Below are 23,926 nucleotides of genomic sequence, written 5' to 3' on the forward strand. Positions count from 1 at the left end.
TCAGCACAGCAACACTGTTAAAACCTGGAATCCTCTTGGCTTCTGTCCCCTGCCTCTTAATCTCCAGTACAGCAGCGAACAACAAGCCGAACTGAGCTCTATCCCTCGATTCAGCTGTTTTTGCAAATGTTTGGCCTTAAGGGCCCCTTCCCCTCCCCTCAGTTTTATTAGATATTTATTTAGACGGTGTAGTTGCTCCCAATTTTGGATTCTTGTGCCTTCTGGCTTGAAAAAATGGGCTGCCATTGCTCAGTTCTGTTTGCAGGTCTGGTTTTGCTTGTGTTTCAATTTGTGGAGTTCCAGATTTGTAGCTGAACTAACTGCAGCTGAACTCTTCTCTGCAGACAACACATTTTTGGGGGCTTGATAGAAGATGCAGCAGCCTGAAAGTGTTGAAGTAGGTATTTTGTAGCACCAAGGTGAATCAAGCTGAAGACACATCAAGGAGAGGAGAGGCAGCGGGGGTTGTTGTTTTGCTGTATGTATTGGCAGGTCAGGCTGTAGAACAGCCAGATTTAAGGCCAGAAAGGGTCTTTATGCCCAGAAGCCAGAGAATTTCACCCAGTGGCTTTGAGCCAAATTTGTACTTTCAGTCTGGTCTGGAGCAGATTTGTTTAAAAGTTATCAAACAAATGGTCTTGGGTACAGAGAATCCACTGTTTATCTAGATTAGCTGGTGTAGTATTAAACTGTCTTTATATGTGAGGAGGAATAATCATTTTCATACACAGCGTGGGAAATGCATGGCCCATCAGTGGTGCTAGAGAAGACGATTTTGTGTAGGTCAGAACCAGAGCGGAGCCGGCCCTGTCCTGGTGTTGAGAAGACACAGGTGCCACTGGCATGTGAGAGGATGGCTTATGAGACCCCAGAAGCAGTCTTGCACTCCAAGGGCCAGGACTGCTGCGAGCGGTGACCGTGACAAGCACTGCACTGCCCTTTCATCGGGGAGGTGCAGGAAAACAGGATCAGATCTCTGGTGGGGAGGGGCGCAGTCCCCATCACTGGTGGGTTTTGTGAAGAGGTTGGAGTGACGTGGCTACGCCTGACCCTGCCTTGGGGAGGGATGTGGTGAGGTGACCTCCAGACGCTCTTCCAGCTCTGCTTTGCTATGATGATACCACACCTGGAGGGAGCACCATCTGCCTCGTCCGACCTGGCAGGTTGAGTTACCACCCAAACTGAACTCCGGGAGCTCAGGAGCTGCTGGACAATGGTGCTCTCCACTCCAAGAGCCCACCCTGCGGGGTGACCTGGCGGTCTGTCCCCAGGAGCGAGATTTTGCATGACTTGTACTAAAACCCACCCTGTTCTCAGCAGCCAGGTTTACCAAGTGATACGAGGCAATTTGTGTTAACGGCCGGTCACTGCAGTGATTTATGCTGTGCCGTTTCTATGTTACCTTCAAGTTTTCTGGTTTTGTGTTTTCTTCAGGCTTGTTTGGGGAAGACAGCGTGATCAAACACACCTCTATACAAGTACTTTGGTTGTACCTAGATTTGCCATGTATGATTACGCTTGTTCTCATTTCTGGTTACGTTTTCGGACCTTTCACTTGACCAGTTTTTACCCTGTACATTAATGGCTTCATGGGTTTTGTATTGTTGGTTTTTAATGGTGTGTGCCACTCATTTAAAATTCTGACAGAAAACAAAATGCTGTGTCAACACAGTTACCATTGTCATCAGATACTGCAGTCTCACAAAAAGTAGGATCAGACTTCTCTGACAACCTATTTCTGCGCTGGTTGGCATTTATTACCCTGCTGTCCTCTCGTTCTTTGCTGATCACTTCTTGCCGTGACTTTTCCACACTTTTGCCCAACGTAGGCGTCCGGCTAAGTGGCCGTAATTACAGGGGTCATTGGTTTTCCCTTTGCAGATCTTGGCAAACAAAGCATGAGCTTTCGGACTGCTGCCATGTTCCAAGGCGTGTTAAAATCAGCACCTTTTAACCGCTGCTGAGTGAGCTCGTCAGCTAATTCTCTCGGAGCTCTTGAAGGCAAGGGATCAGATCCTGCCACCAACACGGCTTAGCTTTTGCCACTCTATTTTAACTTTCTCTCCCTTGCACGAGTAGGAGGCGTTTCCTTTTCACACTGTTTGCTTCCCAAGAACTGAACGTAAGCAGTCATGGAGCACTTCTGCCTTTTCTGCATCATTTATTGCCGATTTCATGGTCATGTCTGGCAGCGTTGTTACCCCAGCATGTGCCAAACCCTACAACTTTCTGTTGTGTTTTTCCATCACGCAGGCACAGCAGCCTCAGTCTCTAGGCAGTGGGACGGGGCCCCCAAATATGCCAAGGCTGGCAGGACAGAGACTTTCTGTCCAAGTTTTTGAGGAGGTGTTGGCCTGGGGCCCAGATTTTTGCCACGTTAGGAACAGCCAGTCTGGATGTCTGTCCCGACAGTGCTTTTGGAGGGCCTGGGCCCGACAGTTGGTAGATCCAGCTTTTTCCCAGACTCTTGTTATTCATTTGTACTTTTGTCACCCTGTGCTGTCCTTTCCTCCCTGCCAGCAGAATGCTTGATGTTCTCTGCCCTGTCACTGCTCCAGAGCCCTTGTGCCTGGCTTCTTGCCCTGTCATCCTTCTCCCTCTCCACCTCTGGTCTTACCTGGTGCTTGATGAATTGCTGCTAGAAGCAGATCTGGGGAGGCAGAACTGGATGGGGAGGGGGTTAGGAGGGTCCAATCTCTGCGCGTTGGTTCAGATCAATGTTATATCTGGGGTGGGCTGGTGGGAAGAGGGATCTTCAGGGCATGTGAGCACGATTGTTTTCAGGCCCTAGGAGTGTGCTGTGCCTGAAGACCATAAGATGGGTCTGATATAAAAACCTGATCAGGAAGGGGGGGGAACCAAGCCCTCAGCTGCCCAGGACCTGCTCTGTTTCCTGAAATGTGTCCCTAGCTCCATTTGTTTGACATCTCTGAGAAAGAATTTCAAGCAGGCAAGAGAATATGCATCCCTTGTAGACCTGTATCTTGGAGTGTTGTTTCATTGATTGGCCCTTGCCCCTCTCTGGTGGTGCTTTTGGTGATGGAAAAAGGTCTGGGAGAGCTGTGGTAACAGAGCAAGCAGTGATGGTTGGTGGTGAGGTTGGCTTCTACCTTGTGTTGACAGTGTCCTTCAGCACAAGAAGAGTTGCCCATGGGGAGTGATTTGGGACAGCATAGTATGCGATAGGTCCCTCAGAGTATCCGGGCGTCAGTACGGGCGTGCGGGGACCCTTGTCTCTGAGAATGGGAGGGGGCTGTCTGCGGAGACCTGCTGGGCTTGGTGAGGAGAGGGGTTCAGCCCTTTTCCTACCAGTCTCAGGAAAACTCTGTTGTGAGGGCCAACCTAGAAGATGTTTTCTTGAGTCCTGATCTTTGTGTCTCTTCAAAGACTGGTCTCCTACAAGGGGCAGTGCTGGAGCTGAGCAGGGAGGTACCTGGGCCAAACAAGATCTGAGACTCTTGACCTTTCTCTTTCAGGGCATTCTCCTCAAACGCAGCGGCAAGTCTCTCAACAAGGAGTGGAAGAAGAAGTACGTGACGCTGTGTGACAATGGAGTCCTCACCTACCACCCCAGCCTGCATGTAAGCACCACGCTGGGTTGGGTAGAGGAGAGGGGTGGGACAGAGCAGCGTCCTTCTTCGTGCTGTGGCTGTTGCAGCACGTCGTCTTGCAGATGCAAGTTTCAGAGACTTGCTCGGGAAGGGTTTGGCAGATGAAAGCCCCATTTTCTGGCTGCGGCAGGACCCTGTGCAGGAGGTTCAGCACTAGCCCTTGACGGAGCAGGTGTGTTCAGCAGAGCTGTTTTTCACCAGGGTCTGGAGAAAACCTCTTCTCTCTCGTGAAGGCTGTCTCTGTAGTGCCAGGCTGAGTGGGAAAAGCTGATAGGAACATGCTCTGCACAGAATTATGCTAAGTAAACACATCTTTCTTTTCTGTTTCCCTCGCTCAGTCCATTAAAGCAGGAGTTGGTGCCTCCCTGCATCGGGGGTGAGGAGCAGGCGGAGAACTTGCAGCCACGGCTGATGCTGCCATTTGGGTGTGGAATAATTTTCCTGGCTGCTAGGTATTGGGTAATGGAGATGAGGTGCCTGTGCAGAGCCTGCCGAGCTGAGCTGTCACTCGATGCATCTCTGATCCTCTTCACTGCTTGGCTCAGGCGCGCAGCTGCCTCCCCATCCATCTCTGTCGCCTCCCTACTGTGGGGCTAATGACTTCTTCCCCATTCCCTCTTGAGCACAGTTTGCTGCTGAGACAGTGAGCCACGGCCAGACACACCTGTGACACTGAGGCCACAGCACCCTCTGTGGAGGGGACATGCTGCTGCAGGACAGACGGACAGCGGCTGGGGAGCACAGGGCAGGGCCTGGCCTGGGTTTGGGGGGTGCTGGGGTGCTCTGCAAGGTGCTGCAGCTCCTGTGCTTCCCTTGGTTTGTCCCTAATCTCAGACATGCGGGGGTTGGAGTGCCCTGAGCCTCAGAATCTTTCTCATTTCTAACCCTGTGTCTGTAACTCATGGGCTTGCAATGCTCAGTTGTCTGGCTCCTGAACCACTGAGCCTTTTAACCCTCCTATCCTCTCACTGGAAAGCCACCCACTGCATTTCCTTTCCTTAGTTTGTGGGAGCTTTGAGAACAGGTTTTTTTAATTTTAGTCTTTGATCCCTGTACTGTACTGTGGTTCTGCAGTTCCCTAACTTTGTAACCCCATTTTTTGGTCTTTATAGAACCAAACTGGGAGGGAATGGCTGCTTCTGCTGCCTGCTCTGCGTGTGTGCTCACACGCGTGTGTGGGTTTATCACATTTCCATCGGAGGCATCGTAGGCCGTTATTACAATCAGCTATAGAGGCAGAGTAATTTCTGGGATGTTGTTTAACCGCTCTCAGATGATGCTGCTACACACTAAGTTTCTCTCCTTTTTACACCATTTCTTCCTCAGGGGGTGATCTAGATTGATGTCACTTGCTTTCCTTACTGCACTTCTTCAGCGTTTCATTTCATTACTATATTGCCCCAAGCAAAATCTGGTTTGCTTCCACCTGGTACTGCTGGTGATCCACAGCCCGTTGCTAAGAAAGGTACAAGATGGGACTCTCCTCCCCTTCCTTTCACTGAAAGCTTTGAACCTTGCACCCAAGATAGGTGTTGTATTGCCCTATATGTTTACTTAGAGCAAGGACTAATTACTTGTGGACCACGGAACACAGGGCTGCTTGCTGCCCAGCTCCAGCTTCTTCAGGGACAGGGTGGGGTCTGCGTGCTCCCTCCGTGGCATTGCCTCCCTGAGAACCGGGAAAAAGAGCCACGACACCTACCATCCTCTTACATTTTTTACTGCAATGCTGACAGAGGCTTTGGTGAGCAGTGTGCTGTTCTGAGCAGCGAAGGCCCCTCTGCCTTGCCTCACCTTCCCTCTGGATACCTGCTTTACAACCTGCTTGGAGGGGACAGGTGCAGGAAGGAAGCCTAGAGGAAGAGGTGGTCAAGAAGAGAGTATCCCATTATATCCTCTCCTCCCCATCATCTAGAGCAAATCAGAAGATGCTGCGGCGCATTTATCACTGGGTTTGTCTCCCATGGCGTGAAGCAAGTTGCCATGTCCTTTCACAGGATGACAGAAGCAGAGCATGTTAGGGCTGAACAGTCTAGGTCAGGAATGAAACCTGAGCTCCTGAGGAAGGGCACGTGCTGCTTGGTCACTGCCATTTGTGACAGCAGCTCTCAGGCCAGCAGGCACGCAGTGAGGTAAGCCACTGGCCACAACAGGTATGCAGATCCTCATCAAAGGGACACCCGCCATTCTGAATTTCCTCCTTGAGATGTGCGTGTCCCAGCTTCTCCCCTGCCTTGCACGGGGGAGCCTGCACTGCCACAGGGCCAGGGGATGGCAGAATTCAGGGTGCAGCAGAGGGGTCCCTGAGGGCATGGCTGAGCACTGCAGGAAGAGGACTTTTTCCCAGCCCCCCATCAGGGTGTTCAAGCCCCAGAGCATTTTTGTGCTGCTTTGTTGTTCCTAGTGGCTTTTCCTTGGTATGATTCAGGGCAATTCCTGCCTAGACTTCTCTTCTCTTGCATCTCTGTTATGTTCTCTCCCTGTCCCTCTTGGGATGGGTGTAAGTACCCTGGGGATCAACAGCCCTGCCTGCCTTTCTTTTCCTCCAGGCAGATGTGTCTGTGCCCCTTTGGATGAAGGTTACAGCATGGATCTGCCTGGGTCACACTTCTCGTATTTCCAACCAAAAACTTCGTGGTGGGACTATTCATGTATTTTGGGGCTTTTATCACAGAATCACAGAATGATCTAGGTTGGAAAAGACCTTGAAGATCATCCAGTCCAACCATGAACCTCACACTGACCGTTCTCAACTCCACCAGATCCCTCAGCGCTGGGTCAAGCTGACTCTTCAACCCCTCCAGGGATGGGGACTCCACCCCTGCCCTGGGCAGCCCATTCCAACACCCAACAACCCCTTCTGCAAAGAAATGCTTCTAATAGCCAGTCTAACCCTTCCCTGGCGCAGCTTGAGGCCATTCCCTCTTGTCCTGTTGCTTGTTCCTTGGTTCAAGAGATTCATCCCCAGCTCTCTGCACCCTCCTTTCAGGGAGCTGTAGAGGGTGATGAGGTCTCCCCTCAGCCTCCTCTTCTCCAGACTAAACCCCCCCAGTTCCCTCAGCCGCTCCCCATCAGACCTGTGCTCCAGACCCTGCACCAGCTCCGTTGCCCTTCTCTGGACACGCTTGAGTAATTCAGTGTCCTTTTTGTAGTGAGGGTTTTTATTGACTTGTTTCTGGATCTGTATCCTGGCACCTCCAGCTCCCCTTTGAAATTTCCTCACTGGGAGTCAGGCTTAAATTGTGGGTTTGCAGTCACAGGTGGACAGAGAGTGCTCCAGTGAGCTGGGTCCAGCCCTGAAATCAAGTGTTGTGTGACTCCTCAATGGCAGCATGTCTGCCTTGACTGCCAGCCTGGACCTGTGCTTGGGTCCTGTGGAGCTGTGCTTTCCTGCTCTCAAGTGCCACCTCTGCCTCCTCTCAGGAACAGTCAGTGCTTTCAGAGACTTCGCAGGCAGGATGCCTGGAGTTGGACCAGTGGGCAGCAGCTCTTGCTGAAGGCAGGAGTGCTTGGGGGCCTGCTCCCTGGATTCAGCACAGCTTTCCTTGTTGCATTTGTATTTTTCTTACCTTTCTGTGAGTGTGTTCAGAGACAGCAAAAGAACAAGTTCTGTGAAGAGACCAGTGCAATTTCCTATCACTTTCCCAAAGCCTTGGAGAGTAAATGCTTCTGCTCGTGAGGAAGGCGTATGTGGTTCAGCCCAGCTTCAGTGGCCAGGCTGTGCTGTGCTGCGCAGAGCTAGAGAGAAAGCATCTCCCATTTTGCAGCCAGTGGAGCCATTCACACAATCACCTTCTGTTAATTCTATCTGCAACATCAATTAAATTGTTTGTAGAAACTAATTGAATGTGGCTTAATCACACATCTTAATAGCTTTCCACGCTTTGAACTCGTTGTTAATTCCAGTAATAAAATGAAATGAGAGAACTGGCTGGGTAATTAGCGAGGAGGCTTGGGAAGAAATTGCTGTTTTATAGCATGTAATAAAAGCAGTGCGCTGGTGACCGCTCTCTCCGGCAGGCAGCCGGCTACCGCAGCAATTGTGCTGAGTTAGGGAAAATCCTCCAGCCCCTCCGAGATTCCCTGCCCAGGGGTGCCACCAGGCTCCCACCCAGCTAGGAACAGCTTGAAGTAGGGTTTGGTTGGGCCGGTTATCTAGGAATTGCCCAGGGAACTAAAGGGTGTATGCGTGTCGTTTGAGGTCAAGTCACCCAGAAGTTGGAAGCACAGAAGGGTAGGCTGCCACGCTGCCCGTGCTCTTGGGTCTGTGGTGAGGACTGGATGCCTGCTCTGTGGAAAGAGGAGAGTTCAAGGTCTTGAGGTGCTGCTGCAAGGTTGTAACCCTTGCAGGTAGTCACCTGAGACCACAGAGCATTGTGGTCTCCATACAGCCCCCGTTCACCAGCTTCTCTGTGCCAAGGACTGGGAGAATGCTTGCTCTTAAACTGATCTTGTTCATGTCTTTATCTTCTTGGTTTTGGAGGCAGACAGGGACCAGCTCTGAGTTAATCTTTTTGGTGACCTCCTTGTGAACTGGAGCAAGCCCAAGCCTCCCTGCAGCAGCTGCAGTCTCCCCCTGGACGGTTGCTGCCACTCCTCTCCCAGTCACAGCACACATTCCCAGCACAGAGAGCCAGGGGAGGACACTCCAGTGTCGTGATTCCTCCCGGGGTCTAGCTCAGCTTTTGGTCCCTGCTCCCTTGAGGGCTGCCCGAGAGCAGAGCAGGGTGGTTTCCCCTCCACGTGTCTCTCTGGAGATCACACTGGTCAGGTCTGCCCTTTCCAGGGCATGAAGCAGGGAAGAGCTAGCCGTGTCGGAGAGGGTGAGGGGAGAGCTGCAATGCCCTGTGGAGCAGCAAAGGATGAAGGACACAGCTCTCAGGAGAGTTAGAGGTCTGCAGCCTTATTTTGACGGAAAGATGAGATGGAATTAGGAGACAGGACAGAAAGTTATTAACAATCTGCATGTGGAGTTTTTGGTTGTATAATAAAGTCTACCAGAAAAAATGATGGAAGCACCAAATTTTAAATCATATAAAGCTATGCACGTGAATGTACAAGGGAGTTATCCTGAGTTGTGTTGGTTTGGTCTTGAATTATCCTAGCTGTGACTTGAAAGGGGATTTCCAAGTATCCCATTACTTACACTGTACTATATTATATTATTAGCTGTTATATATGAGTGCTGTGATGGAAAAGACCATGGATGACAGGGAAGAAGAACTGACTGCCACCTACATGCTCTTTTGCTCCATCTAATCTCTGAGACCCAGCCAGGCTTTCACAAATGGGCTTGTCACGGCATCTGACTGCCTGTGGCAACATCCCGACATTATTCATATCAGAGTTGACTAGTTCTGGGCACTGGAAGTGAGACCTGGCACTTCTCAGGAGCCAGTTCTAAGTCACAAGCTAGCCGTGGGAAGCAGACAGAATCACTGAATCACAGAATGATCTCGGTTGGAAAAGACCTTGAAGATCATCCAGTCCAACCATTAACCTCACACTGACCGTCCTCAACTCCACCAGATCCCTCAGCGCTGGGTCAGCCCGACTCTTCAACCCCTCCAGGGATGAGGACTCCACCCCTGCCCTGGGCAGCCCATTCCAACACCCAACAACCCCTTCTGCAAAGAAATGCTTCTAATAGCCAGTCTAAACCTTCCCTGGGGCAGCTTGAGGCCATTCCCTCTTGTCCTGTTGCTTGTTCCTTGGTTAAAGAGACTCATCCCCAGGTCTCTGCACCCTCCTTTCAGGGAGCTGCAGAGGGCGATGAGGTCTCCCCTCAGCCTCCTCTTCTCCAGACTAAACCCCCCAGTTCCCTCAGCCGCTCCCCATCAGACCTGTGCTCCAGACCCTGCACCAGCTCCGTTGCCCTTCTCTGGACACGCTCGAGTCATTCAATGGCCTTTTTGGAGTGAGGGGCCCAAAACTGAACCCAGTCATCGAGGTGCGGCCTCACCAGTGCCGAGTACAGGGGTAAGATCCCTTCCCTGTCCCTGCTGGTCTCGCTATATAAGGCAGGTTGGAGTCCAGGCTTTGCATCCGTGTTGTCAGAAAACAGCTGGTTCTGGACACTGGGGAAGCCATAGGGTCCTTCACCTCCAGCCCACCTGACTTGAGACTTAAGTGTGGTGCAGGAGAAACCAGCACGTGATGAGCTCCCAAATCACCTCCAAGACCATCTGTCTGTTAACCAGTTACCGTGTGGATGAACAGATCCGGGTTTTGGTTTTGATGACGTGTATTAGAGGGGAGCTGAGAGTGGTGGGCCAGGGCAGGGCTGATCTTGAACCGCTATGCTTCTCTGCTGTAGGATTACATGCAGAATGTCCATGGGAAGGAAATCGATCTGCTGAGAACTACAGTGAAGGTACCGGGCAAGAGGCTACCCAGGGCGACAACGGCAGCAGCGCCCAGCGCTAGCCCCAAAGCCAATGGGCTTGCAAAGGAGCGGAGTAGCACGCAGCTGACGGGAGGCACAGGTAAGAGTTGGTGGGGGTGCCGCAGAGCTGGTGGCCGTCCTTCCCACCGGTGCCTCAGCAGTGCCTTGCTTTGCTGAACTAGAAACAAAAGCTGTTCTGGAGTTTCTGTGTTGCTTTCACCACTTTTTGCAAGCACCTTCAGTGGGTGTTGGAGGTTCTGTGTGGGTCTCAGGTACGCTGGTTAGTGTCCAGGACAAAAGAAAGAGTAGAAGGGCTTTAACCAGTGATGTGAGCTCCCTGAGAGGAAGCAGTCAAGTCTGATGAGTTGCTGTGCCTGGGGGAAGCTCTTGCTCCCTAAAACAAATCTCAACAAATCTCTCAACCATAGATGTCTCTTGATCCCTGGCAAGTTCTCCTTAGTTTCTTTCCTTTTTCATGGCCCCCTTTTTTTTCCTCACTTTCTCCTGGAGAAATAGTAATGTCAGGGGCTTGTTTTGTAATTATTTTTCTTCTGTGTGCCCTTCAAGAGGCAGAGCTGCCACAGAGAGTGGTGAGAGGAGGTGAGGTTGGGAGGCTCTCTGGTTTGTCACAGAGTTCATGCCACACTGCTTACTGCTTCTCCTACCACAGGAGGTGTCTCGCCCTGCCCAGGGGAGCTGTTGAACTTAGAGCTTTCCTGCCTGACTTTCCCAGAACATTGACACGCCTTTACTTTTGTCCTTGGGGTTGGTATCCTTGGCCTGGAGGGACAGTGCCCACATGCATTCTTTCCAGGCTGGTATAGCAGGGTGTGGGTACCTCTCCACTCTTCAGGATAACAAGGGAGTGCTGATAATGCTGCTGCTAACACAAATCCTTCCTAATCTGGTACTGCACACTGTTCCAGCAAGAGTCAACTCGAGTGACTACATCATCATTTTTGTTCAGTCCAGCTCTGCATCCCCGTTGCATCTTGCGGTCAGGGTGTTGTCTTCACAGCTTTCTGGAGCTGAGGCCTCATGAGATGGGGTGCAGCTGGGGTGAATGCCGGGAGCTGGCTGGGGCCCTCAGCATCACACACACCATAGGGAATGGGATGTGCTAACATCGGTGTGTTTGTGTGGTGCCAAGTGTGAAATAATAAGCCCTTCTGAACCCAAACGGCTGTTTCTGTAGAGTCAGAATAAGTCTGCAGACCAGATGAGTTGTCTTTTTTGACTGAGGATGTTCAACTCTGCCTGTTTTCTGCCACAGCTCTCCACTGTACACTGTCATTTCTTCACTGCCACTGTACACCCTCAGCATGCCCAGGTGTGGTACCAATTCCTGCCTCTGTACAGAGGCACTTCTCAGGTGGGCACTTGTGGGGTGTTTCGTCTGAGCTCCCACTTAAAGAAGGTTATCGGAGCTGTAAGAATAACCAAAGACAGACCACAGAAAAGCTTATGCTGATGTCAAACCAAATGCTCACATAACCCTGTATCCTGCTTTCAACAGTCAGCTCAGTCCTGTTGGGCTCACAAGAGCAGATTGAGATGTGACTTGATTACTGATTACCGCTGCTTGGAAAACCAGCGCCTGGAAGCGAGCGCTGTGCGAGGCCTTTCAGTCTGGTTGACAAAGCTTGAGGAGACGCAGTGCGTGGAGGCTGAAGTTATAGCAATTTAAACTTGAGAGGAGATGTAGTTTCCTAGCAGGGAGGGTAATTAAATGTTGGAATGGTTTATCTGGAGAGCTGGTGGACTTAGCACTGCTTGAAGCCTTTAAAACGAGATTAGTTATCTTTCTACAAGATATGCTTTAATCCAGCTCATGTGTCTGTTGCTGCATGTGTGTGTGCAGGGGATCAAACTGGCTGGATACTGTGGTCTTTTCTCATGTAGAAATCTGTGGATTTGAGATCCCTTGTTTACTGTCTTCTCTCTGGGCCCCTGAGCAGAGCATCACTGCTGTGCTACCCAGAGCATATGCATCAGGACGGGGCTCAGCATTAAGACAGCAGTCTTAATCAGATTTTACGTATCTTGACTTTGGGTGGTTGTCTGCATTGGTAAGAAAGGTTTTTTCTTCTGGTACACAAATGGTAAGATGTTTTCTGAGGAATTCTTTCAACTTACTCTGATGCCACCAAGACTGATTGCAGCTGACGATGCAGTCGCCACGGTAAGTGCACTGACATGATAAAAATCCTCTGAGGTGACTTGCTCATATCCCTGTAATGCAGACTGGATAATATGCAGAGTACTGGATTTGGGATTGCTACGTAATCTGCCCTGCTTCAAACTGGCAGGGACTTTGCAGTTCTGCTGCCTTGGGGGCTAGGGATGGGACTGTTACTGGGGTCCACTGGGCATCTCATCTCATACATGCTTTGGGCAGCTGGAGAGGAACCACCTCAAAATTTGCAGTTCTTTGCTAGTGCACAAGTTAATCTTCAGAGGACATTAGCTTTGGAGACCTGAATGATTTGCTGTCTTACACCAGGAGTGCCTGGGTAAAACCTAGTGGCCTGTGTTCAAAGTTCAGAGCAGGTGGTCTGTGGTTTCTTTGTGACCTGAACTCTGCCAAGGTAAGTGAATGTGCTAATTAACGTCCACTGCATGCTCAGTCCTTACCCAAGGGCAAGAAAAGAAGTAGTAGATGGGAGAGGAGAAAAAAAAGATAAAATATCTGTATGTGGATAAAATACACATACGCAGCACTCTGGTGATAATTCAAAATAACGTCCAGAGTAGGTACAGATGGTACAACTTGGAGCTAAATAAAGTAAGAACGGGGAAGCTTTTATTTGTGAAACCTGTGGGACTCTGAGCGCAGTGGATGATTGTACCCTGACTGTAGTCAAGGTTGTTTTATTTTAGGTTCCCATTGTAAACCCTGTTTTTGGAGGTAAAGAACATTGTCAGACTTTGCAGCTGCTTTACGTCCACCTAAGGTTACTTTTTGTGGAATGTATATGCAAATGTGATGGTGTATGTGCCCAGAGAGGTTGTGTAGTCTCTCCTCAGAGGTAATAAAAACCCATCTAGTCACAGTCCAGGGCAACTGGCTTTGATGGTCCTGCTTGAGCAAGACGACCTCCAGAAGTCCCTTCCAACCTCTGCCATGTGGTGATTCTGTGTTGTCAACATCAAAATTTGTCTCCAAGAGCTGTAAATCTTCAGAGATTTGATTCAAAGATTGCCTAGAAACAGAAGTTTTGTCCTCAATTAGAAACTTTTCTTTATCCCTTGGAAAACATATCGGCATTTGATCAAAGTTTTGGAAGTTGGTGACTGAAAGCTCTGGAGCACCTAATCTCCTCATGAGCTGTCAAGAGCTCCTGGCAGAGTGGTCTCTACTTTGCTGTGATATTTTTTCTTCACTTTACAACTGTAATGTCCTCCTAACTTTTATTCTTGTATGAAATTTCACTGGTAAAGAGACTATCCAGAGATAGACAAGTAGTAGAGATCAATCATAGGTTCTGTTAACTGGTTTAGAACTAACTAAGTGCAAATAACCAGCATTAGTACAACGTTTACGGCTGAACCCTAAATCAAACCCTTCAACATCAAGAAATCCTAAAGCACAGGTGACTGGCCCGTGTCACCTCTGCCAGCTTGTACTCCTTGCCTGCTGTGTTAGTTGCAGGCAGTGCTGTGCGCAGAGTTAGGCCTGACCAAGCAGTCCAGCCTGGGAAGCGAAGCCCCATGCCTCGACCTCCGTAGACTTGAGTGGCGTGTTCTTTATTTTGGTCTCAACACAAGATCTGCTGTTTGTGCACTGTGCTTGCTGTCTCCCCAGTTATGTCCTGGAAGTCCAAGAGGATGCCTGGGAAGTGCTGGCCAAGGGGATCAGGCAGAATCAAAGAATCATCTCAGTTAGAAAAGACCTTGAAGATCCTCCAGTCCAACCATTAACCTCACACTGACCGTTCTCAACTCCACCAGATCCCTCAGCGCTGGGTCAAGCCAACTCTTCAACCCCTCCAGGGATGGGGACTCCACCCCTGCCCTGGGCAGCCCATTCCAACCCCCAACAACCCCTTCTGCAAAGAAATGCTTCCTAATAGCCAGTCTAACCCTGCCCTGGTGCAGCTTGAGGCCATTCCCTCTTGTCCTGTTGCTTGTTCCTTGGTTCAAGAGACTCATCCCCAGCTCTCTGCACCCTCCTTTCAGGGAGTTGTAGAGGGTGATGAGGTCTTAAGGTCTCAGCTTGCCTGAGAACATTTCTGGATATGCTTTCTATGAGCATCTCCCAGATATTTCCATGGCACTTTCCTGCCACCTTCTTGTTCATGAGGTTTTCTTTGGAAAATTGTTATGAACTGCCATTGAACCGCTTGATCCTGTGGCATTATGGTTCAGCCATGCTGACTGCTGAGCCGTTGGGTGTTCCTGACACGGTTCTGGCTTACAGCAAGGACTCTCCTGGACAACACCCAAGGGACCATTGCAGGCCCGCACATGGCTTGGGCACAGCTTTTGGGGAGAGAGAGTTACCAAGTGTAGGCAAAAGCTTAGTTGTGCCGTGGAGTCTCCAGACTGAGGGATGACATTGCTAGTGCCACATCTCCAGAGGGATGTCTTTCAGGGCTGGGGGTTGACCAGGCCGCTGCTGCAGGCTGACATTTCCACGGTGGAGCACTACCTGGGCTGCTTCGTGTGAACGGGGCAGCCCCACGGCTGGTACAGGTCAGGGTCCGGGCTGCACCAGGCAAGCTAGGAGAGGGGTCCACCCCAGGGCACTCTGCTGTCCTGCTCACTGCCCCACACTGACACAGGTTCTTAAGCAAGGGCCCTGATGGCTCCTGTGTTCTACTCTAAAAAGAATCCTTTTAGTGGCACAGATGTGGTCAGAGACAACGATGAAATAATTTCTCTGTTCAAGGCATCCCTAGGGTGGGACTGACATAGTGCTGAGGGATCTGGTGGAGTTGAGAACGGTCAGTGTGAGGTTCATGGTTGGACTGGATAATCTTCAAGGTCTTTTCCAACCGAGATCATTCTGTGATTCTGTGGGAGGGTGTCACATGTACGTGCTCCACCTTCTGCAGTGGTGATCACAAGGCTTCTTTGGGCCAAGCATCCCACATCAAGAGAATGAGTGGCCTTATCCTGGGAGGCACACGGGGAAGAAGGGGAATGTAACACTGGATTCTTAGAAAACTGCAGGCGGAGGGGGTGGAACTCGCTTTCATGAGCGTGCCTGAACAAAACGTCTCATCACTTAGATGAGAATATATTGCGACTGATGTGCATGAAGGCTGAGAATATGTTAAAGGTATAAGCAATACATGGATAGAGTCACAAAGAGAGTAAATGCTTCTTGCGATTTGTAAAGTGTTACTCTTAATATAAAAACAGACCAAGAAGTGCTTTGAGTATTGAGTGCCTCAATAAACCATTGGTACTGCATTGGCATGAAATGGGAGCCCAGGCAGGCCTTGGCAGAAGGAGAGGTACCCCACAGACAGCTTCAGGTTAGGCAGGGAAGCACGCCACAGCAGAGAGAAGGCTGGTTGTCAGCTTCCATGTCAGCTTCAGAGTTTGGATTGGTTAGCTCTGATGGAGAGGGTGGTCATGTGGGTCCTGAACCCCAGCTTTTGGAGCTAGGTAGGGGTGCAAACATGAAGTGCTCTTGCACTAAGACAGTGTTAAATGTTTTTACTCTTTGTAACCATTTCTGAATTTGGAGTGAAAATTGAGATGTTTTAGCCTTGCTTAGTGAACTGTATTTAACAGTGAAGTCTTCCTTGCTGTTGAGGCAAGATAGGAATATTCAGGGTGTATTGCGTGGAGGTAACTAGTCAAAACAGAGTGGGAAGCACTGGCATTTATGGCCAGCTTCACCCTGAGACATGAGGAGGGAACCCCAAAGAGGGTGGCCAGTTCCTGGCACAGTCTAAAGGCCCTGTGTAAAATGGGCACTACCTGGTGTATCTGTGGGAGAAATCCTCTCTAGCGGGCACTGGTTGGCACCTTCCAAACGCACCTGAAGCCGCTGGACACCCCTGCTTACAGGTGCTGGTGGAGTTCAGCAGCACAAGCTCTGCCATGGCCCCATCTTGCACAGCTCTACCTGTGCTCCTCCGTCCCTCCCCTGCGTCTGCGCCACAGCCAGGGCTGTTCCTGCATGGTCCTGGCCCAGTATGGTGGGGGCAGCCGTGGGTTTTCCCATCCCCGCTGACAGCAGCACCCCCCTCGCCGTCAGGGTGGGGGCTCCTGCCTGTCCTCGTGGGAGGACGGCGCAGACCATGGCTGTGCTGCTAGGCCTGACGTGTCTCCTGGGAAGGGTCAGCACCGTCAGCCATCACCAGGGCTTGGGTGGCAGTTCACAGGCCCCCACCCCAGCACCAGGTGCGCATCCAAACCACATGCTCCTCTCCAGTACCAGCTGGAGCTTTTAGGAACAGTTTTTTGGCATTGGCACAGCCCTGGTGCTGCAGCTGGTTGTTGCCCCTGCACCAGTGCTGCAGAGGCAGGAAGGCACCGCACTGGGCTGCAGGCGCTTGTGAGGGTGCTGTCATGTGAGAGGTGTGCGGCAGAGACCTGGCCTCCCCCAGGCTGCAGAGCACTCACCGGTGTCCCCGTCCCCCGAGTCCCTTCTCCCTTTCTCCCCCCATTCCAGGCGAGCTGTCCTTGCCCAGGGGGTGCCCTGCCTGGCCCGTGCTGGGTGTCTGTGGGACACGCCACCCCCTTAGGCTGCAATACAGTGTGTATGCACGTGGCTTATGCTAGAATTGCCCCGACCAACTCCATTTTAGCATTTTCCAACTTTTGGTATCTTCAAAGATAGTCTTTTTTCCCCCCCTTTACTACATTTTTGTAATACAGCTAAAAACCCCATCCTTTTCTGAAGAGCAGACCTCCTGCTCTTTGTCTCATCAGCAGATTGACACCCTCAATCTGGTGAAGGACTGGGCCAGTGAGCACTACTCTCTGAACACATCCGGAGGTGGGAGGCAGTGCTGGCTGGGAAGATGCTCAGCTCTTCCCTGGGTACCTGGGTTGTGCTGGGATGTAAGAACAAGGCACTTCTTCCAACAGCTGGTGGATGCGGCTCCTTTCTTGCTGACCTCTTCTCTCCTGCCTGTGCTCTCCTCCTCTGCTCTCTTCTTCCTGCTCCCAGCCGTTCCTGCCCGCCTTTCCTACCAGCAACTCCATCCCCTGCTCCCTTTTTCTCCTTCTCAGCACTGCTGGGCAGGTGATGGGCAGCATGAGCACAGAAGAGGCATCCTGGTGCTCTGATTCCCCAGACCTAATACCACAGCAGCACCAGGTGCCAGGAGAAGCAATTGCTCATGCTGCAAATCAGGCTGCATCGGAATAGACACATATATTCAACCCTGTTCATGTCAAAGACTCACAGAGACTTTGAGGGAACCATCTGTGCTTGCCTGTTTGTCTAATTTTCCACAACTAGAAGTGAGACCACCAAAAGCACCTAAGTTAGTCAGAGCATCCCTGCATCTGCCTTTTTAGAGTCAGTGTGTTCTAAAAGGACAGTGATACTTGCTAAAGGACTTTGAAGTGGCTAGTGGAAGTTCTTCACAAGCAGTGGGAATTGCAGAGACTCCTCAAGTCTTAAAGGAAGAGCACACATGGGTACTGGCCTTTGGAGAAGGCTGAGAAAGAGTTCTTGCCAATTACTGCTCGGTCTTGTAAGTCCCTCGTCAGGTGAAATAGTGCTGGCTATGGTGCAGTGATGGCAACACCTGTGTTATTCCAGGTTTCTGGGCTGGAGCAGTACTGGGCCAGATGCTGGGCACACCAAGCATGGGCAGCTTCTCTCAGCGGTGCCTCTGGACACGCAGCTTCGCAAGGTGATGTAGGCCTGAGTGCAAGCAGCACCTCGCAGTGCCTCTGGCGCCAGGCAAACCCAAGTTGGGGTGGGTGGGAAAGGATTGTGTAGGTCTTGCTGCCAGAGCTTAAGGATGCTGTTTTCTGGGTATAAATTGGCTGTGAGTAGGGAGCCTGGTGGCAGGTATTCACTGCATGTGTGGCAGTGCTGGTTCAGGTGTCTCCTTCAGATCCCTGCAGGTCCTCTTCCCACTGGAATATCCCTTCTCTTGCACTTTTCTTAAGGGATCCCCAGATGTACCTGCTGTAATTCAGCAAGCTCACCCTTTCTGCTCCTTTGCCCCATCTGTACCTCGTTCAGTGTGTGTTTCTGGCTTGGAGAATGAGGGCAGCTCTTACTTAAAGTGCAGACTGGATGAAAAGGATTTTTGTAGTGGGGAAGGACAGATGGTAGCACAAGAAAAATAAGGAGACAGTGTCAATCAGCGTTGAGAGACTGGTCTCAGCACAGCTGCAGCCCTGAGTTCTTGCTTTGCAGAGGTTTGTAGGGACCTACTCCCAAGCAGTCAAGACAGGGGAAAAGGGCATGAAGCATACTGCTTGAAAATGTGGTGTGGATGCATGTGCGTGTACTTCCGTGCACACTTCACATGGGCATGCACAGAGCACACGAGCCTATTCCTTGAGACTGCATTGCAGCTGAGCAACGTAAAAGGAAGCCAAGCAGCTGAACGCTGGAAAATCTGCCTTCAAATGAGAAGTGGAAGTTTAAGGAGAAATCAGCAGAGATTGCTGAGGTTGTTGTGCTTGCAAGCAGCTACATGGAGACATAGTTTCCGACAGCAGAAGGCTGTCTGATCTAGCAGGCAGAAGCAGTGCAGATGCTCTACCTCAGCCAGAAATGCTGAGCTAATGCACCAGTCCCAAGTGAGATTTTCTGGCCAGCATTGCCCAGGCAGCTGGGCTAGGTGGCACGGAGAGGGGACTAAAGCAAACAAAGCATGGGAGAGCCAGAGCATGGTATGAGGGGAGGAGGTTAAAGGCAAAAGCTCTGCCTATCTCTCTGGTGGCTCAGCGTGGGGCTCTCCAGCTCGATGAGGACCATGAGCCTCCCTTAGGATTTGCAGTGTGGGAGAGCTGCACGAGCGTCTGCGGCGCGGAGGAGGCCGAGCAGAATGAGCTGAGCTGGTCTCAGTGCAGGGGTGGGAGCTTAAGCACTGGAGTCTTTTATGTGGGAGCTGCTTGGTCACCTTCCCCATGAGGAACAGTCCGCATGGTCTGACAGTCCGCATGGTCTGACACGTGTGTCAGGGCAGGCTGCCTGCGAGCCCTCCTCCTCCTCCTCCTGCTGCTGCAGGATTGCTTCTGTAGCTGAGGGAGAGCATTTTCTAAAGTGTGTCTGTGGTGGTGGGGGCACTGCTTGGCGTGTGGCGTCTGAGCTCTGGGCTGATGCTCGTATTTGTTCTGAAGTGCCGAGGGTCCGGCTGTCCCCTGGCTGCGTTTTGAGTGCTCGCGCCGACTTGCCGGCCGCAGCCAGCCGGCCGGGCTCCTCAGGCCCCTCCAGGAGAGCCCTCGATGCGCTGCGCGGGGGGAACTCGCCTCACCCCTTGGCGGTTGTGCCAGATGGGGTGATGGAGAGCCCACGCTGGTCTCAGCCGCTCAGCAAAGCGCCTGGGAGCCCAGCCTGGGCTGGAGACGGCGCTGCGTTTCCAAGCGGCTGCGGGAATTTTGCCGGATTCGTGCTGGCGCCTAGCAGCAGGCTTCGTTGTCGCTTCCAGAGCAGATAGCCTGGGAGCATGTTTGCAGAAGGCAGACGGGAGGAGAGCACCTTGCCGGTGCCTGCCTGGCCGCTAGTGCTGGGGGGGAGCATCACAGCAGCGGGCCCCCCCCTCTGCCAGGCCCGGTGCAAGTGCCCCCCGATGCTCTGCCTCTGCAGAGTGAGGGATTGGCTCCCCCAGGCCGGGGTTGCTGAGCCTGCTGTGATCATGTCACGTCGGGCTCCGTCGATGTTAACATCTCATTATCTTTGTTACTGTAATTACATTATCCGCTGCTTTATGCAGAATTATTCTCCGAGGACTAATTGATGGATCCATGTTTAATTCATTAATCATTAGCATCAAATTCGACAATTACAGTGCACACTGATTGTGGAATTTCAAATGTAATGAGGGAAGAATTAACAAAGAAAAGGGAAAACCTGTTTCCCTGGCATACCGCTGCTCACCATGGGGGACAATGACATTGAGGGAAGAAGAGGCAGCAGAGAGCAGGGTGGTGCAGGTCATGGCAGACGGGAGGCTGGTGGGATCGTTTTGTGCCTTTCTCCTGGTTGTGGCTGCACAATGTATTCCTTCAGGTCAGAGCAGGGTCATTAATCTACGAAAGAATGGGTATTTGGGTACTGAGGAGGAAGAGCTCAGCTCTCACTTCTGGAATAAAGTTGCCTGTCCCACCCTGCAAACAGCCCATGCCTGCAGAAGCAGCACATCTCACCCTGCCGTGGCAGGGTTCCAGGAACACAAAGAACATCCCCAGTGTACGCGTGTGCTTGCTCACTTCGCAAGGAAAGCCAGCTGGTCAAGGTGGCTGGACATTAGGAAAAAAATTTTCCCAGAAAGAGTGCTCAGACAGGGGAATAGGCTGCCCAGGGAAGGGCTGGAGTCACCATCCCTGGAGGTGTTGAAGGGTCGTTTGGATGAGACGTTGGGGGCTATGGTGCAGGGGAGAACTTTGCAGAGTAGGGCTGAGGGTTGGACTCGATAATCCCAAGGGTCTTTTCCAACATGAATGATTCTGTGATTCTGTATGGTGTCTTCAAAATGAGCTTGCTGCCCCCATGATTTGCCTGTAATCCTGTGGCTGCTCTGTTCCCTGCATGGTGGTAGGACCTGCTCTTAAAATCTATGGCTACCTCTCATTGTTTCAGTATTTCCTATTCAGAGGCAGGAATCCTCTAACACTACACTCTTTATTTTGGTGCCTGTGAACTAGCTGGCAGAAGGCAAGACAGAGCAGGCTTTCCAGCCCTGCCCCATTAGCTGGTGGCTCTGCTCAGGACCAGGGTTGGTTCAGTGCCCCGGCACAGCTCTTTTAGTACCAGATGTGGATACTCCTTCCCTCCTTCCAGACCTACTGCTGCAGGATCTCCTTGCTTGGAGAAGCAGGCAGCTTCTGCTCCATATTTTGATGTTTGTGGCCACTTCACTCAGCCTGAGAATTCAGACAGGCCTTCCCTGGCACCCTGTGTTAAGTCGGTTAAATATCTAGGGATGCTCAGTTTTCTCTCGTCACCTTTGACATTGAAATGGGCTGCCAGCTCGTGCCCAGCCTCCTTCAGTGCAGTGCAGTTTGATTTAAACAGAGGTTTTCAGCTTGATTTGCCTGGCTACCGTGGCAAGCAGCTCCATGGACAGCAGCAGCAGCAACTTCTGAAGTTGCCAGGGTGTGTGCACTAGGCCGAGGTCGGCTTCCAGCCGGGCTTCCCCTCATCTCCTCACTCCTCCTGGCTCCCCAGGCATGGGCAGGCATGTGCAGAGGGGCTGGCTGGCACCGATGCTTCCGGCAGGAGCGAGGCGGGGACACACTTCTCTGAGCAGGGCTGAGTGCCACTGGCTGGGAGCCTGGTGTTGAACCCCAGCTGGCTGTGATTTCGCCTAGCTTGCTTTGCTGTCTGTTGGGTCTGACTGGAAAAGTTCAATGTTAGTTGTTGCTGTTCAGCCAAGGGCCCAGAACTCAGATGTGGGGACACCAAAGCTGAAAGGAAGAGGGTGAGGGTCTGTCTGTGGTGTTTGTTGGTGTGGGACCCTTGTCATTCCCAACAGTGTCTTAAAGGGTTGTTTGTAGTCTGAAGATGAAGCAGAGATTGGAGATTTAGTAAAATTTATCTTTAATTAATATTTTGCATCATGAATCATGTATAAAATACTAGAAATTCATATGTATATTAGAAATATTATAAATTCACTGTAACAGTCATATGGTAACATCTTACGAATTATTATCTGGCTGCCTAAAGTAGGAGGATGAATCCAAATGTGAGGTTGGAGCCATTGCATCAAGGATTTGTGTTAGTAGAAACTAGAAATTGTTGGGACTTTGTGGGGGAGAGGAGGAGTGCATTGGGATGACATGAGGCAGGGTGGTTCCAGCAAACCATGGTGCCTGGTTCCTGTGGTGGACAGAAATCCGAAGGACTGAGATATGCCAGATCAGTTTGAGGTTTTATTTGCTAGGCATATGCTAGAGTTAGGATGAATTTCATGTTTCCAAGCACTGTAACTCTGTTCTCTCAGCTATTACTATTTCTTTTTGTAGAAGGAAAACTGAGGCAAAGAGAAGATAAAGCCAAAATTGTTGAGAGCATCCGTTAAGTATGTGCCCCCAGTTTAGAGCCTAAGAATTGCTTTTTCTTTCCCAAGAACTTAGCCTTTTTTTAGCCCTTTAAAGTGTAGCTGTGAGCAGTAAACTCCATTTTATCAGTCCTCAGAGTCTCCACCTGGGCACTTAGAACAGGAGGAACTCTACAGTGTCCATTTTTGACAGGTGTGGGTGTAAGTGACTTGAACAGTAGTTCTGGGAATTTTGCAGCACTGTATTGGTTAAATACCATGTCCCCAAAGGAAATCTTCAGCTCCTTAGCCTTGGGCTGCCCCTACTTACCCTGCTGCCTTCTTGGTCATTCTTTTGGGCACCTTGATCCCACAATAAATCCTTTGGAGGTCTTGAAGATAACAGACCACATCACTCCTCCTCATCATCCCCATCATCCTCAGGTGTGCGCTGGCCCCTGGTCTGCCGATTCATCTCCAGCCCACTATCTTGTACATGGGCAGGAGATGTGCAAGCACAGGCCTGTGCAACAATCACCTTTGTGCCTCGATGAGGTGGCACTTGCATAGAGCTGTTGGTCGGCACCACTGCGCTGAGCTATGTCCCCACTGCAGACCAAGGGGATGGGATTTTCCAGTCATCGGTGGGTGAGGACGTGCTGGGTGCACTCTACCTGTTGCCCGGGGTGCAGGGAGTGTACTGCAGTCCAGCTCCAGCCTGGGCTGAGGAACTGGATGTCCTGCAGTGGTTAGAACATCTTAGATGCAGTGCTGCAGCAGGTATTTGTGTTTAGTTTCACCTGAAAGGCATCTGTTTGGTGTGCTCAGAGACTGCTCAGGCACGTGAACCAAAGGCACCGGCCTGGTTTGAACTAAACAGCGGTGCAGACTCGATGTGGAGGCTGTGCCGCCTGGCCATCGCTCCCTGGGCTCTGTGCTGAGGCAGAGCGCAAACAGAATCACAGAATCAAAGAATTATCTCAATTGGAAAAGACCTTGAAGATCATCCAGTCCAACCATGAACCTCACACTGACCGTTCTCAACTCCACCAGATCCCTCAGCGCTGGGTCAACCCGACTCTTCAACCCCTCCAGGGATGGGGACTCCACCCCTGCCCTGGGCAGCCCATTCCAACACCCAACAACCCCTTCTGCAAAGAAATGCTTCCTAAGAGCCAGTCCAACCCTGCCCCGATGCAGCTTGAGGCCATTCCCTCTTGTCCTGTTGCTTGTTCTTGGTTCAAGAGGCTCATCCCCAGGTCTCTGCACCCTCCTTTCAGGGAGCTGCAGAGGGCGATGAGGTCTCCCCTCAGCCTCCTCTTCTCCAGACTAAACCCCCCAGTTCCCTCAGCCGCTCCCCATCAGACCTGTGCTCCAGACCCTGCACCAGCTCTGTTGCCCTTCTCTGGACACGCTCGAGTCATTCAATGTCCTTTTTGTAGTGAGGGGCCCAAAACTGAACACAGTAATTAAGATGCAGCCTGACTGCTTGATCCAAGTCCTTCCTGCCCCTCACAAATCACTCACGTGGGCCTATTCTGAGCACGGGACTTCTCCCAGTGACTCCTGTGGCAGGGTGGTCAGTTGGCTAATGTAGGGTTAACCCCTTGGTTTGGAGAGGTTTACCTGTGGATACGGATTAGTCACCGTTGGCTGTTCCTGCACAACCTCTGAGTGGGAAACTGTTGATTCCGGGACAAGTGTCCTCTCCCTGCTCAAGGGACTCAGTTACCTGTAATATCTTCGGTGGTTTACAATATTCTGTACACCATAAAATTGTTAATTTTCTGTATATT

General features: G+C 51.2%; 1 protein-coding gene across 6 annotated transcripts in view; it reads left to right on the forward strand.

The window, feature by feature from the left end:
• Positions 1-23,926, forward strand: part of AGAP3 (ArfGAP with GTPase domain, ankyrin repeat and PH domain 3) — a 147,226-nt gene that overhangs the window by 88,684 nt on the left and 34,616 nt on the right. For 5 of the 6 annotated variants that reach the window (XM_074900850.1, XM_074900853.1, XM_074900854.1 and 2 more), the window contains 2 exons: positions 3,477-3,581; positions 9,928-10,096. In XM_074900850.1, the coding sequence (XP_074756951.1) occupies positions 3,477-3,581; positions 9,928-10,096 (274 nt within the window). Of the gene's footprint in view, positions 1-3,476; positions 3,582-9,927; positions 10,103-23,926 lie in introns of all 6 variants that reach the window. The other variant, XM_074900851.1, reaches the window with a different exon arrangement.

This window comes from Athene noctua, chromosome 2 (genome assembly GCF_965140245.1).
Source record: "Athene noctua chromosome 2, bAthNoc1.hap1.1, whole genome shotgun sequence".
Lineage (NCBI taxonomy): Eukaryota > Metazoa > Chordata > Aves > Strigiformes > Strigidae > Athene > Athene noctua.